The sequence below is a fragment of the Corvus moneduloides genome, chromosome 6, assembly GCF_009650955.1.
Source record: "Corvus moneduloides isolate bCorMon1 chromosome 6, bCorMon1.pri, whole genome shotgun sequence".
NCBI lineage: Eukaryota > Metazoa > Chordata > Aves > Passeriformes > Corvidae > Corvus > Corvus moneduloides.
In genome coordinates, this window is record NC_045481.1 from 60,255,443 (window position 1) to 60,270,740 (window position 15,298).

The 15,298-nt window shown below is 44.4% G+C and overlaps 1 protein-coding gene across 2 annotated transcripts in view; it reads right to left on the bottom strand.

The window, feature by feature from the left end:
* SLC6A5 (solute carrier family 6 member 5) overlaps positions 1-14,426 on the bottom strand; it is a 33,843-nt gene extending 19,417 nt beyond the window's left edge. Inside the window, exons 1-10 of one of the 2 annotated variants that reach the window (XM_032113255.1) lie at positions 14,189-14,426; positions 12,471-12,998; positions 11,338-11,476; positions 9,942-10,073; positions 9,470-9,643; positions 8,669-8,810; positions 8,103-8,235; positions 5,748-5,882; positions 5,133-5,236; positions 2,448-2,572 (exon numbers count right to left, since the gene is read on the bottom strand). In XM_032113255.1, coding sequence (XP_031969146.1) covers positions 2,448-2,572; positions 5,133-5,236; positions 5,748-5,882; positions 8,103-8,235; positions 8,669-8,810; positions 9,470-9,643; positions 9,942-10,073; positions 11,338-11,476; positions 12,471-12,998; positions 14,189-14,191 — 1,615 coding nt within the window. In that variant the 5' untranslated portion in view covers positions 14,192-14,426. Of the gene's footprint in view, positions 1-2,447; positions 2,573-5,132; positions 5,237-5,747; positions 5,883-8,102; positions 8,236-8,668; positions 8,811-9,469; positions 9,644-9,941; positions 10,074-11,337; positions 11,477-12,470; positions 12,999-14,069; positions 14,150-14,188 lie in introns of those variants that run through there. The other variant, XM_032113256.1, reaches the window with a different exon arrangement.
* Positions 14,427-15,298: the final 872 nt, after the last annotated feature.

The following is a 15,298-nucleotide window of genomic DNA, read 5'->3' on the forward strand; positions in this document are numbered from 1 at the left end:
CCACTCACTCTGCCCTGGACATTTCAATTTAGATCATTGTAGCCAGCCCAGTTCCTCCAGCTGCACATGCTGCTTCTGTTCAAGAGAAAACTCCTGCTTGCTCATGTACTGAGAAAAATACAGTTTCAGCAGCATAAAAATCATCTCCTTGGGCAACTTGTGAAGTGCTTGGGGTTTCTTCTAAACAAAAGTCAAATATAGGAGTTAAAACACAGTAAAAAAACACTCAGTAAGTGCTGCTGCCTTTAAAATGTGCTGCAAAAAACATTACTTTTTGCATGTAGAACTACTATTTTATTTACAAACACCTCTTTAATCTCTTGATTAAAGATTTTTTTCTTGACTATTGGAGATAGGGGCTCTGTTTACACTTGCTGCCTGCATATAGAAGTTTAATTAAGTCTCAGAGTAATGAGTTCCCATTAATCACTCTTTTAGGAAAAGTTAAATTATGGAATGTGAAAATGCACACATCTCCATGTCAGCCCCTCATAACTCTCCTAGATAACACATGCCTGGTAGCATCCAGCCACAGGACAGCAGTCACAGGGAGGTTGACTCCCATCCTTTCCATCTTTGGAGACTTAGGTTAGTATGAACTCTTTATAAAAGTCTACTAAAGCCCGGAAAACTCCACATATTTTATATGTGTTAAAATTTTAAAGTTCAAATGAACTTTCATTTTAAATTACTAACATTTTTCAACTGCATTATGTTCTTAATCAGAGAGTAGAAAAAAAAGAGATTGTTCTGTCTTTCCCTCCATGGTGTTTTAATTGTTCATCAGATAGATGAGGTTTTCCTGAAATGAAGATTCTAAACAAAAAAACATTCTATGTTTTTCAGATTAATATTTTAGGAGAAAAAAAAAGGGAAAAAAGGGAAAAGCCCCTTCTTATTTCCATTAACATTTTCATTCAAGGTTTTGAAAACTTGAAGGGAGATTATGTTTCATCATCATTTTTGCTTTTTTCTCCTTTGCTGAGGAAAGAAATACAACTTTAGAATTAAAATTAAAATGAGGCAATGGCAAGAACTGGTTCTTGTCACCAATTCTTGAGTCTGCTTTTTAACTATGGTTATGCAACGCACTGCCTCAGTCCAAAATTATCCTTAATCTTCACTCTCTTCGTATTGCAAATTCATCTCCTATTACTTCACTAAATTTTGTTTCCCTCTGTCACGGAGTGCAGCAAAGCCTCACCCTCGTGAAATAATTTTGGGTGGTCTGAACAGGCTCTGACAAGTGCACTCACAGCTGTTTCCACACCCCTGGAACAGCTGGGAGCAGAGAGCTCCAGCCTGGCACTAGCTGCTGACTCCAAGACCACCAGTAAGCACTCAGCAGAGAAGGGTTTTTGACCTCCTGTGCTGAGGACGAGAGATGTACCAGCTGAGCCAAGTGCTCCCTCCATCATCCCTGAGAGTCACATCCCTCATCCCACCTCTCTCCATCTCCTTGAAGCTTCCACTGCAGCTCCACTCAAGCACAGCATCTTCGGCTCTAACTCCTCACAAATAATTTTGGTGAGTGCAGTGTGGTTTAGATTTTGGGGCTGCTTGTGCTGTTTGTTCCAGAATGGAGGTGGAGTCTAAAATAAAAATATTGTAGTAAACATTACTCCTAAAACTCCTACAACTCCCTGAGAAGAGGGTGCAGCCAGGTGGAGTCGGGCTCTGCTCCCAGGGAACAAGGGACAGGACAACAGGACACAGCCTCAAGCTGCACCAGGAGAGGTTCAGGCTGGAAATCAGGAAGAATTTATTCACTGAATGGATGTTTAAACTTTGGAGTGGGCTGCCCAGGGAGCTGGTAGAGTCCTCACCCCTGGAGTTGCTCAAGCAATGACTGGCACTTAGAGGTATGGTTTAGTTGGCATAGGGGTGCTCAGCTCTACCAATTAAGACCTTTCATATCCCCACTAATGACCTTCTCTCTTCACTACCCAAGATTCTAATCAGCTCTTCAGAAATGTTTTACTCCTCCATGGAGACATCTCCTTGCTCCCCACAGTTCAGAAGCACAATCCACCTCTCATACCAGATTTCTCCCACCCTCCTCTCATCCAAAATTGCCACCACCAGAGATAACTTTTACCTTGAAGAGGATTTGACAAACAGCATCAGAGACAAATGAGAAAACCAATAATCCCTTAGACTATGTGAAGGAACCATCCCACCCTACCCTCCATCAGCCATTTACACAATGAGTTAAATGAGTCTCAACCTCCTTCCTTCTCTTACCAAACAAGTGATTAAGAGCCTTTAACTAAAATCTTCACTTCCCAGGGTACCTTCTCCTGTACAGAAATGCCCACATGTGATTTACTGATCCACACCAGTCTGAAGCCATCATTCCCACCTCCAACATCAATGTTAGCATTAATAACAGAGCTGGAAGTGCCACAGGGTGCCTGCCTAAGCAATGAAATGCCAGTGAGCTCTACCTTGGTCTGCCACAGCTTCAATATTCACTTTGAGTTCATTTGCCATGAAGCCAATAACTGAGAAGATGACAAAGCCTGCAAATATACTTGTGGCACTGTTGGTACACGTGACTATCAATGTGTCCCTGCAAAGAAAACACAAGAAGCTTGTTGGGATACACACAAGGAACACATTTTTACACACATATATTTCAGGAGTCTCTCATGAGCACACACATCTTGTAGGAATGCTGGTGAAGGCACACTTTTATACTCATCAGGTGCATTGGATGCTGATCAGGGAGCACAGAAGTCTTCACAGCACCACCAGTAATCAGCTCTGCAAGCTTCCATCACTCATGTGCCATGTAGGAACCACAGGCCATGCAGGAGGGCAAGCACATCTGCTCTTGGCCTCTCTGAAGATGAGAGGCAGTCATGGTGACATGATTTGTAACACATTTTTTAACTCTTTGCCTCATGAGGACATCTGCTCTCCATATGAGGTATGGGCTGACCACTGCTGTCCAGGTAAGATGGTTTTTGTCTGTATCCTTCTTGTACACAGAATTTCAGGGTTAAGCTTTCTGTACCTTGCAGAACTCACTCAAACACTTTCCATCTGCAGAGGGAGGATTCCTTGGTACATTTTTCCATTGTTGTTATTGTCAACAGAATCTCAAGAAATCTATAGCTGAATGTCTTACTGTGCTGGATATGTCAAGACTTGACAGGAAACCAACCCTTATGAACCCCATCCATAGTTATTACATTCTTGCTAGGATTTTTTTAACAATATGTGTGTCCAGAGAACTTCCCCATAAAACACTACAACTTCAGAAAAAACAGGTCACTCACTTTAAATGTTTGGGCATTTTATGTTGGCTAGAATTGCTTATTCCTACTGCTATTCATTTGTCAGGAACAGAATGAAATACGACCTGAAAAGCTGTCAAAGAACCTCACTGAGCTGGCAAACTTCAAGAATTTCCAACAGAGCATCTCTTAACAGGAATGATTTTGTTAATTCTTTGGGTCTACAGAAAAAAATGACAATGTGCTGTTTGGAATCATGATGTGTTAACCTTCTTCCAAAACCTAGATAGGTTTGAAGTATTGCAGGTATTCATTATGAAATCAATTTATGCAAATTTACTGCAATTACAGATTTTTTACTGTTTAAAATTAACATGTAACTGAAAAGTACAATTGCAGTATTAAAATGTAATGAATATAAAAATTGAAGGAGAAAATAGTCATGCTTCATTTCAGTATTCAAGATTGTGTTGTAAAATTAAAAATATTAGAAGTAACTAAGCTTTTCTAATTACTTCTACTTCAGTCTCCCATATCTCTCCCTAACACAGGTAAAGCATGTATTTGGTATTAGAACTGTAAGATTTTTATACTTCATTACCACGTATTCCCTTCAAAATTTTCATTAACATCTTCCAAACTCCACAAAACATTTTTAAATTAACACAGAAAGATAATATGATTCTTCTGCCATTTTTTCCCCTGATATTCTGATTGTATTCATTCATCAACAAAAAAACCTCACAGCCCAGGAATAGGATTTTCACAAATAGGACCCAAAGGATTGCTGGGTGGGAGTCGCTGACTATGTAACACTATTACTTTTCATCCACGTTTTGGGATAATTGTATTAAATTACTTTCTAGCGCTAGTAAAAATGTTTTTGAGATTCCTTTTTAAAATTCTGATCACGTTTCTTTTTAAAGTTAAGTATTTTGTATTCTCTCCTTGGAAGTCATAGGACATGGCAGTGGAAATCCCAAGGAGTGTTTGCTTTGAAGTCTTGATCTGGGAAAGTTTTTGAGCATCCTCTTGGGTGTGTCCCTGCGCATGCTGCTGACTGTCCTGAATCAGCACCTCTGGCGCTGCAGGAATTGGCAAAGGTTTGCTCCAGACTGGCTTTAAAGACTGTACAATAGCAGGGAAGCTCTCCACTAATGCCACTTGCTTTTGTGTTTTCCATCTGCAGACATTTTAGCTGGCAGGCTTTTGGATGAAAAGCTATACACTGGTGTTTTTCCTTGCAAAAATTGCTTTCAGTGATTTCAAATAAAAGTGATTTCAAATTTCGCAGCATGAAATAACTTTGTACACATAAAACCACGATGGGAGTAATTGGAAAAAGAAAGAACATTTAGGAGATGTAAGAATCACGTATATGGAAGCTGCAAGTTAAAGTCCTGCATGTTTCACAATGCAAACTTCAGCCCACTCTACACATGGGCTGTCCTTCAGCAGAGGCTGGCTGCCAAGTGACTGTTTCACTGCCCACAGCTCTTGACACTTCCCAGATTGCACTTCAACCTCAACCTCCTGATTCTGAAATTGAGGAGCCAGTAGGAACTTTAATAAGCCAAAATGCTCATTTTGAGACTAGTAGATTAGGACCTGGGGAGAAGAGAAAATATACCAAACCAGGAAGGGTTAAATGTAAACAAAACCCACACACAAATAAAAAAGGAAAGAAAACGAATGGAAACAGTGAAAAAAAAAGGAAAAGTGAAAAAAAAGATGAGGAAAAAAAGGACAAAAAGACAAGAGGGGAAAGAAAGGACAAGGATAAAAAACTCAAGAGATAAGGGTCTTACAAACCAGATTTCTGCAAGAGGAAGGACAACTGGTTTTGGACAAACCTGTTTAATGAAACAAACACATTGCACTCTTACACACCTGTAGCAGTTATTATGGAATTTGTTGTATGAAGAGAGGGTAATTAGACCTCCCCATGCTGCAGACAGGGAGAAGAAAATCTGAGTGGCAGCATCCTTCCAAACCTAAGTAGGAAAGAAAATAACATCAGCTTCAGGAAAGAATGTTAGAAAGTTCAGTAACACTATTAAATGTTGCTGTGAGGGGATTAACACCTAATTACTTTAAATGAACTTTAGACTGATGGATGTCAATAGAATATTTAAAAGCAAAATCCTGCCAGGAAATACATCAGGCCCATTTGATAAGGAGCACTGTTCTTGTTGAGCCCATATAAAAGGACAATATAAACCTTGCTGTATGTGGAAGACACAAATACAAAAACTATATTGTCTGATACATATCAGTTCAAATACATTCAGAAACAAAATATACAAACCAGGAGGGAAAATCTGCTTCAGATACTGATGTTTTATCTGCCAGTGACCCTAAACAATACTTTACCCACATAAGACAAAGAACAAGTTTCCACAGATGACAGTGCTGCCTTTGCACATGGAAAATGCTTGCAGCAGACCCCAAGAGATCTGTATGATTTATTCACCCCAGCAGCTTTAAGTGCAGTAGCAAACCCACCATAGCATCGATCAGCTTCTCCCACTTGGGTGTGATGAAGTACCAGATCCCATCTCCAGCTCCAGGTAGAGTTACTCCTCTTACAAGAAGGATGATGAGAACTACGTAGGGGAATGTAGCTGTGAAGTACACAACCTGCACAGAGCAGAGAAAAGGTTACTGAAAGGGCTAAATTGGATAAGAGAGGAGGGGAGATCTAAGTGCTACACCATTGCCTGAAGAAGGCAACAACTCAGGCTCAGAGACAACAGTCAGGGGATAAACTAAGAAAACAACAGCGTTATTTCCCAGGAAATTTGAAATTTTACAGCTCTTCTTGCTGCTGGAAACAGGAATAATAACATCAACAACAACAGAGGTAAGAGCTGGTATTCTAGACAGAGAAGGGAAGAGGGTTCCTATCTCTGTCTGGAGAGGAACAATAGGAATTTACAGCTAAAGGAAAAATATCACTTTTGATAGTTGCCCAGAGTGAGCTATCACAGTTCAATGGAAATGAAATGAGAAGTGCCACTCAATAACACTTACATTTCTGTAGTTTTCTTCTATATTTTTCTGTATTTAACTAAAAAAAAAAAAAGCCTAAAGAATTCTTGTCATTCTTTGTACCTCTTAATAACTACATATCACCATGATGATAGTTCTGGTCCAAATTCAAAAAAAGGTAAGTCTGTGAAATTATCTAGACAGACCTAATCATCACAAGGTCTAAATACACAACAGTGGTTGTGTGTTTAATGTTTGAATAATCATCTAGAACACAGCTCTCTCTGTGGTCAAATAAAATGGTTGGATTATGGCCGTTATGAGCTTTACATTCAACACAAAATCATTTCAAATATTTTTCACATTAGCATCTGGGTCTTCAACAAAACAGATTGTGGGATTCTACCACAGAATGGTTTGGGTTGGAAGAGACCTGAAAGATCATCTCATTCCAACCCCTGCCATGGGCAGGGACACCGTCCGCTAGACCTGGCTGATCCAAACCCAGCCCAACCTGGCCTTGGACATCTCCAGGGATGGGACAGCCACAGCTTCTCTGGGCAACCTGTGCCAGGGCCTCACCACCTTTACAGAGAAGACTTTCATTATAATATCAAATCTAAACCTTCCCTTTGCCAGTTTGAAACCATTTTTCCTTGTCCTGTCACTCCATGTCCTTGTCCCAAGCCCCTCTCCAACTGTCTTGGGGCCCCTTTAGGGAGTGGAAGGTGCTAGAAGGTCTCCTAGGACATTTCTCTTCTCCAGACTGAACAGCCCCAGCTCTCTCAGCCTGTTTCCATAGCAGAGGGGCTCCAGCCCCCTGAGCATTTTTGTGGCCTCTTCTGGACTCGCTCCAAGAGATTTATATCCTTCTTATGTTGTCGGCTCCAGAGCTGGACACAGGATTCCAGGTTGCTTCTCACAGGAAAAGAAAGGGAGAATCACCTCCCTCAACCTGTGGTCTGAGCTGAAGTGACTTTTGAAACTGCTTCTTGAGCTTTTCTTGTTGTTTCAAGAGGTATTTCAACAAGTTGCCCTGATGAATTTCTGTGCAGTCAATATACTGACCTAATCTCTACATAAATACAGGATTTCTATCTCTAATACCAAGGAGTCAATAACTTTGTCTCTGACATCAGAGTCAGTATTTTTCTTGGCCAGTAAGAGTCACTTAGAGAAATATCCACTGCCACATCCAAACCCACATTATTATCCAGTCTCTTACCTTTCATGAAATATTTTTATTTATCCCACTAATATAAGGGGGAAAAAAAATCTCAACTTTCTCCTGGCACTCTGAGTCTCTAGGACTTTCTGTTAACTGCCAAGTGACCTCCCAACAGGTGAAGTCAGCTTCTAGAAGCAGAGGGATGGCTTGGAACTGGAGCTCTGTGACCAGTTCTAGGAAATTCATGTCTCCGTTTCCACTATCTTTATCCCAGGAAACACCTACTTATTTTCCTCACACACACACTGAGCTTTTTTAAGGTTCAGTTCTGATTTTAAAATATGTTACTTAATATCTTGATTTACATCACAAGTTCCCAGTGAAATGTGAGATGATTGCTGAATTTTGATGAACACCACACAGAATAGGGAAGGCTGGAAAGTACCATTTTTGCCATCCCACTGCTGAGTGCAGCTTAAGAGCTCATTTTAAATTTATTGAAGATCAGAGAAAAAAAGTCACAAAAATTGTTTCTGTTTTGGCGAGAAAGGAAAACACAGACAGGAAAAAGGCATTTCAATTAATACTTAGTAATTTACTGAAAATATTTTCAGTAATTCACAGCCTTAAACAAGAGTGTGAGTCTCTAAAAACAGCACCCTGCTTTCTTGTGAGTGTACAATCACAAATATTGTTCTTACTTTTCCTGATGACTTGATTCCTTTAGCAAGAGAGGCATAAACAATCACCCAAGCTAGGAAAAGAGATAGAGCCAAGGGCCATCTAATCTCACCAGGATATTCAATTCCTGCTGAAATCTTCAATACAAAGTACCTAAAAATAAGAAAAAAAAAAAAGAAATATAAAAAATTGGGGGGGGGGGGGCGGAGGACAGGAAATAATGACAGCGACCACAGGCAGTAATTCAGCTCAAATTCCATTTTTGTTTTGCTTCAGCGTCCTCAGCAGTTTCTCTAGAAGGTTCCAGTGATTCTCACCGTGTATTATTTTATTTATCTGCATTGCAGTAGTAGATAAAACTGCCGGGCATGGGCCAACACCCCAGCTGTGCTAAGCACCACAGGAACAGAAAACAAGTAATCCAGTGTTTGAATTCAGCTCTCATCGTTCCTAAGCATAAAAAATGAGCATCATTCACTGCCCTTGACTACTGTATTTCTGGTTTTCCAAGCAGTGATTTGTTGCCTGTCCCAGTGGATTTTACAGAAAGATTAACATAATTTCTCTAAACAAAGAAAGATCTTACTTGAAATATTCTTCACTCCCACTGACAAACGTTTTGTTTCCTTCCCTGGTGAAGTTAACCATGGTTAAGTTTGGATAGGCACTCATACAGAAAGTAGAGTTCTTGATTTGTATTTTTGGGTGGTCGCCGACAATGCAGGAATCTAGGAAGAAATGAGGTGGGGAAATAGAAAAATAAAGTGTAGAGATTTTTTTTCTTTTTAGTTTGGTTGTAAAATGACAAGAATGCATTAGATCATGCCTAGTTTCTTGAACTTTTGTTCAGGTGCCAACACCTTTTTCCAAAGGTCATTCACTAGGTTTGCTTTTTCCGTTTTCATGTCATTGTGTGTTTGGGGCCGTTTGCAGAAACGGGTTTGGGTTTTTTCGTTAAAGAGAAGCTTTTCTATAGACAAATAATTCGTCTTTAGCAGAAACCCCAGGCTCCCAGCTGTGGTATTTTGTTCTGTACTTTCTTGCATACACAGAGTTTTCCTCCGAGGGGGGAACAAAAAAGAGAGAGAGAGAAGGAAAAAAATAGGACTTTTTTAGTATTTAAATTGACAAATCTCATTTATCCCTGGTGAGGAAAAATTTAAATAAAAGTAGGGGGAAGTGCCCGGGGGATACAGATCACTTCAAAGTGACTTGAGAAGAGACCGTTCCTCCGTGCCGGGAACCTCTCCCGGCCACGGTCATCCGCAGTCTCCTCTGGCATCTCCCAGGGGCGCAGCTGAGCTGCAGAAAGCTCTGGAAAACCACCATGGCCACAAATTAAAAAAAAAAAAAAATTAAAGCTGAGTATAAGCATGTCCCGACTTACCTAGCAAAAGTTTGGTTTTATCTTTACAGTCTGGCGTGTTCCAGGGGTTGTTACAGGAAGCCCAGGGGAGCACGGGTACAAAGGAGGCGAAAAGGTAGAAGAGTGTGTAGCACAGAATAATATTGTAGTATATGGCTATCAGAACCGAGATGATCAGCATGGCGATGCCGCAGCCTGCGGGCAGACAGGGAGACAGGAGGAAAAGCCATTAGTCCCTGGGGCGGTGGAAGCAGCGGGGCCCGGCGGCTGCAAAGCATGGGCTTCCTCTGGCACAGGGACAGGGACGGGGACAGCCCCGCTGTGGGACGGGGGCGGCCCCTCAAGGGCCGCGCAAGCTGCGCGCTGAGCGGCGGAGCCCGCGGAGCGCCCGTGGCATGCGGCGGAGCGGGGCGCAGGGAGGCGGCTGAAGCCATGCAAGAGACGGAGTGCAGGTCATGCTCCCCAAAACCGGGCCGGAGCCTGCTCCGCTCACCTTGCAAGGCGGGGATGGCTTTCCAGACCGACACGGGGCCCTGACTAGCAAACTGCCCCAGGGAGACTTCCAGGAAGAAAATGGGGATCCCAGCTAGAGCCAACATCATCAAATAGGGGATGAGAAACGCACCTTGGGGGTCAGGGGGGAGAGAAGAGAGAGCAACCTGAATCACCCCGTGATACTGGGGACAACTTCGTCAAGACATTTTTCTACTAAAATTTTTCGGTTTGTTACCGATTCCCGGTGCCTCCAGCCTCGACGGGCAGGAGGAAGGGGGGTAGGGGAGAAGATGGGTGGCAGTTTTCTACATTTCCAGCGTTTGCTACAGACATTAAATACTCATATTGCTAAATCAGTATTTAACACCTCCCACTTGAAAGTTTTTACACGTAAAATGAAAAGGGTAAAAAAAAAAAAGCTCACAATTTAAAATAAATCTTTAAAATTGCCTCTTCCCTCACAGAAAACGGCTCTTACGGGCTCTACACGACTGTTTTCGATGATCACAGCACCACTATCCTCTGCTGAGAGCCCTTTCGAAGAGGGAAGCGGTTTACAGCAGCAAGGGTCTGAATCCAGTATCATCCACCGGTTCTCCGTTTCAAGAAGGGTCTCCGGTAGGAGAACCCATGCAAATAAACCTCTTCTTCTTCTTCCCCTTTTAAACTATTAACAGCATAACCCCTCTTCCAACTTCTCCTCGCCTCTATTCAACTGATCGACATTCACTCTATTTCAAACGAATATTTCTCAATCGGATCATTGAAACAATTTCCCCAAACCTCACGAAATAGCGGAATGTCTCGACTGGGGGTCAAACGTCCTCTTGTCACTATCCCGACTCTAAAGTCCCTCCTCTTTCCCCATCGCACCGATTGCGGATTCAGACCCGACTGTGTGTAACTGAGGCGTCCGGAGCCCTGCCTCTGTGACCAACACGCCTCTTCATTTTCCTCCCTCTCCCGCCAGCGCCAATTGCAGGTGTTTTTAAGGAAAGCGCTCCCTTTTAAGGACATCTCGCCAGGGCTTTCCTGCTTTCAAGAGGGGACCATAAAAAAAAAAAAAAAAAAACAAAAAAACAAAAAAAAAAAAACCAAAACAACCCACCACCAAAACAATACAAAACAAAAAACCCAAAACCAAAACGAACGCAAAAACCCCAACCAACCAGAAAAAAAAAACCCAAAAAACCCCAACAACCCAGGCAGATGTTTCACCAAGTGTCTGACGGTCTGAAGATGCCCCCACACCTCGGCTCAGCCCGGTGCTGGCTGCCGGGCAATAGGATGCCGCCAGCCCCCACTCCCCTCGTGTTTGTCCCCGCCAAAAAGGCAGGGACTGGCTCAGACCCGTACGGTACTGCAGGTAGAGAGACAGGAAAAAGCCATCATACCTCCCCCATTCTTAAAGGCCAGGTACGGGAACCTCCAGACATTGCCCAGCCCCACTGCATAACCCACCATGGAGAGGATGAAATCCAGCTTGCTAGACCAGTTCCCTCGGGCTTTATTTTCATCCCCCACATCGTCTTCCTAAAAGGGGGGAAAAAAAGGATGGGGGAAGAGAGAGAGATGGGAAACCAGCCACTTTAGCAAACAAGCACGGCGGTGCTGCCGGCTTCACTGGAGGGAGAGCTGGCGAGCAGCGGCCGGGCAGGGAGACCCTCCCGGCCCTCTCCCCTGCAGCCGCCGCTGCCAGGCCTCTCCTTTACCAAAAAAAAAAAAAAAAAAAAACAAACCACAAACACGAAAGAGGGATTTAAATCATGGCCCTCCACAGAGCGCTCGGGGTAGCCCGGCTCCTGATCCCCCGCTGCAAGGGAGATCTCCTCCCCTGGGGATGGAAGCCCTCGGTGCCCTCGGCAGGGTCAGGACCGACCGCGGTTCCCAGCACATCCAGGCGAAACCGCTTTTACCGAAGGAACAGCCCCCACCGCCACCAGCCCGCTCCCAGGGAAAATGCAGATAGGCAGGAGGACGGGGACAGCGTCGGGAGCGGGAAGCGGCACCTTCCCGGCCACGCACCCACCGGCGGCATCCCCCTCCCGGGGACCTCTGACGGCACTGGGCTGATTTATTTCGGCCTGGTTTTGGTTACAGGGTCCGAGGCACGCAGTCCCCGGGGGTTTGGGCGGGCGGACAAGCCTGAGGAGGGGGAAGGGCCAGGCACCCTTCACGGCTGACGCTGGGGACAGGACCAGACCTCAGGCTGGGAGGTGTAAGGACGTGCGCACCCGCGCACGGCGGGTCAGAGCCGGGGTACACCTACAGGCACGGCTCGGGAACCAACTGGAATTACACAGAATGCTCATTTGTACCGCTGTTACATAATTAGCACTCGCCAGCACTACAGCACTGGGTCTAAGATCCTCTCTCCCCTTCTTCCTTCCCTCCTCCCCGCGGCACAGCCCCATCCCCGACTCATCTGCACCTGATTTTAGAACTTCCACCCCAAATCGGTGCTGAGTGGCAAAGACCTCCCACGAGCTGAAGCGGGGGAAAGAAAACCTGTAAGGGGACAACTCACCCCCTCCACTCTGCCAGGAAGAACAGAAGCGTTGCCATCTGTGCCCAGCACCACGGTACTCTGGCTCAAGGTCACCCAGGCGCCCTTGGCGTTGTTTTGCTCCAGCGTGCTCTTACCAAGGCTTAGGGTAGCGTCCCCGTCTGTGCTTTGCAAAGCGGGAATTTTGCAATGAGGGATAGCAGCTTGCCCGGCGATCCCTGCCCCGGGGCTAGGCTTGCAGGGAAAGGTTTCCACAGATTCCCTCCGGAGGGTGGAGTTGGCTTGCACCGGGGTGCTGCTGAGCTTGCAGATCCCGACTTTGGTCCTCTCAAAATCGCTTGGTTTCGCTTCTTCGGAGGGAAGGGTTTTGCTGTCGTTAGAGAGTGACCGGGAAAGCCTGACCGTCGCGGCGGGGGCTTGCGGAGGGGCGTTCTGCGGCTCATTTTCGGGGCTGATTCTTACAACTCCCGCACCTTCATTGGGTCCGGGAGCCACCGCTTCAGGGTTGTTCACAGGCTGCTTGCTCATATCCCTTTGACTGGCGTAATCCTAAAATGAGAACGTCACATATTTTACCAAAAGAAGAAGAAGAGAAAAAAACTGTTGGCGCTGCAGTGATTCTACGAATTTTTGTCCTCGTGCAGGAAACGCATGCGCCAGAAAACCGGGATACAGGAGTGTTGCAGAATTTCGAGGAGCCACGGCTCGCCTGCTTGCCCTCCCATTCAGCGTTAATACTCTGGGGGAAAAAAGAGTACGGTACACAAAAAAAACCCACTCCCCCCCACCCCCCAAAAAAAAAACCCCAACAACAAACCTCAAACAAATAACAACACCAGCATCTGCAAACCCGTAATTCAAGTTTAAATAAGTGTTTCTACAGCACTGCGCCGCCAGACCTCGTTAGATTTCACATCACGACTGTAGGATGCTCCCTTCCCTATCACCAGTGTAGAAAGATTCTTTAATTTTACGCCCCATTTCCTTTCTGTCATTCAACAATGCACATCGACTTTTTTTTTTTTTTTAACATATATGAGCAGGAGACAAGCTGCCCTGTAGGCAGCCGGGGATGTTAAAAAACAAGTGAAATAGTGTTGGTGAACATTTCTGAGCTGGCTGCCATGCTTCAAAGCCCATCAGCAAGACAGCGAAATGCAAATAAACCCCCAAAATATAACCGCACTGCCACAGAGAGATTAACGCCACTAACAGTAGCTTTCTCCTATTCTTTTTCTTGTGTTTCCGACTCACACAATGCTAAAGATTTTATTTAAGCGTCCCCTAATCATTAAATAGGTTTCTGAAGACACTCCCACACTCACCTCTACCTTTCCCTCCAGCTTAAAACTACAGTTTAAAATGTATCTTCTTTTTATACATTAAGCAACCTGCAGACAAACCCTACCTTCCCATCAGTTTAATGTTAGCTTTACAAATACACTTTCTTTTTTCAGAGTGTTTCACAAAACCCCCCGTCACCATTTCCGCCACAAGTTTTCTCTTCATCGTAATCCCACTCTCCCGGCACCAGGGGTAAAGGACTCGGTCACTAAATGAGTGCGTTTTGGGGTACCACCGCTTTCCCCGTGCTCGCCCCCTCCCCCGCAGCATCCCTACCCCGTCCGCGGGAGGCTCCGCGCTGGCTCCGCCGGCAGCACCGCGGACAGCTCCCCCTCCGCCACCGCTCTGCTCCTCCAGCCCTTCTCGGTATGGAAGAGAAGAAATCAAGCACTTACCATGTCTTAAATAGCCACAGATCGAGCCGATAGAGGTAAAAACAGCGGCACAGGCAATTGACAGACTGGATTTTCCCAGTTCAGAGCAAAGCTTTCTATACTTCCTTGGGAAAGACTGAGTTTGCGTCAGTGCATAGCAAGGTGCCCTTCGTGTGACATTTTCTTGATAATAAGAGTTTGATAAATCATTACCCTTGGTTTCAGATTTTAAAGGGACACCGAGAAGCCGGAGCGCCGGCTGGCTGTCACTCACGCGGCAGTGGCATTGCGTGTTCCCTGTGACTCATATGGGGGCTGATTACTAAACCGCAGCCAGCCGGGGCACGGAAGAACTTTCTTGCTGATAATTAGAGGGAACATGTGAGAAACACGTACTCCTGCACCCAAGGCAAGAGAGAAATGAGGAGAAACCTTCCATTTCTACTCCTCTTCCTCCTCCCTCTTATTGTAGTGTGATCCAGCTCCCTTTTTTAAAAATCTGCATTTCTGCAATTCGCAGATCAGATATTATAACAGTTTGTTTATGTATGTTATCATTTTATATATCCATATACGTGGATATGAAAATAAAAATATAGAGATGATCAATTTTGTATCTAACCACATTCCCATGCACGGAGTGAGAAGTCCACTATGTGTAAAGTACACAAACACATTTAAATTGCGTCTTTCTTGGTCTCGTTGCAGAAAATTGCATTATATCTTCTATTTTTACTGTGCCTCATGGGGGAAACTCCAATTAAACGATACACACAATAAAGCAAACTTCTCTTTCATCAGAACTGTCCGAAGAGCAGTCAAGTGGGAGCAAAGATGACGGCAACAGCCCTGAAGTTGCTGGTGTTGTTCCCTCACCCATGAAGGCGTTTATGTTTGATTATTGGGGGGGAAACTATTCCTCATTAAAAGTCAGGTGTTAACTGAGAATCGTTTTTGCAACGAAGTAATTCACACCTAATCACCTCTCATAGGTGTGATTTGCTACTTGAGGGGCTTTCTCAAAGATTTCTTGAGCACAAGATAATTTTGTTCACGCTGACAAAAAAAATAAAAAGCGCATTGGCAAATCGGGATGCTCCCTACGCAACCTTCCCAGTCGTTTCAGCGTCA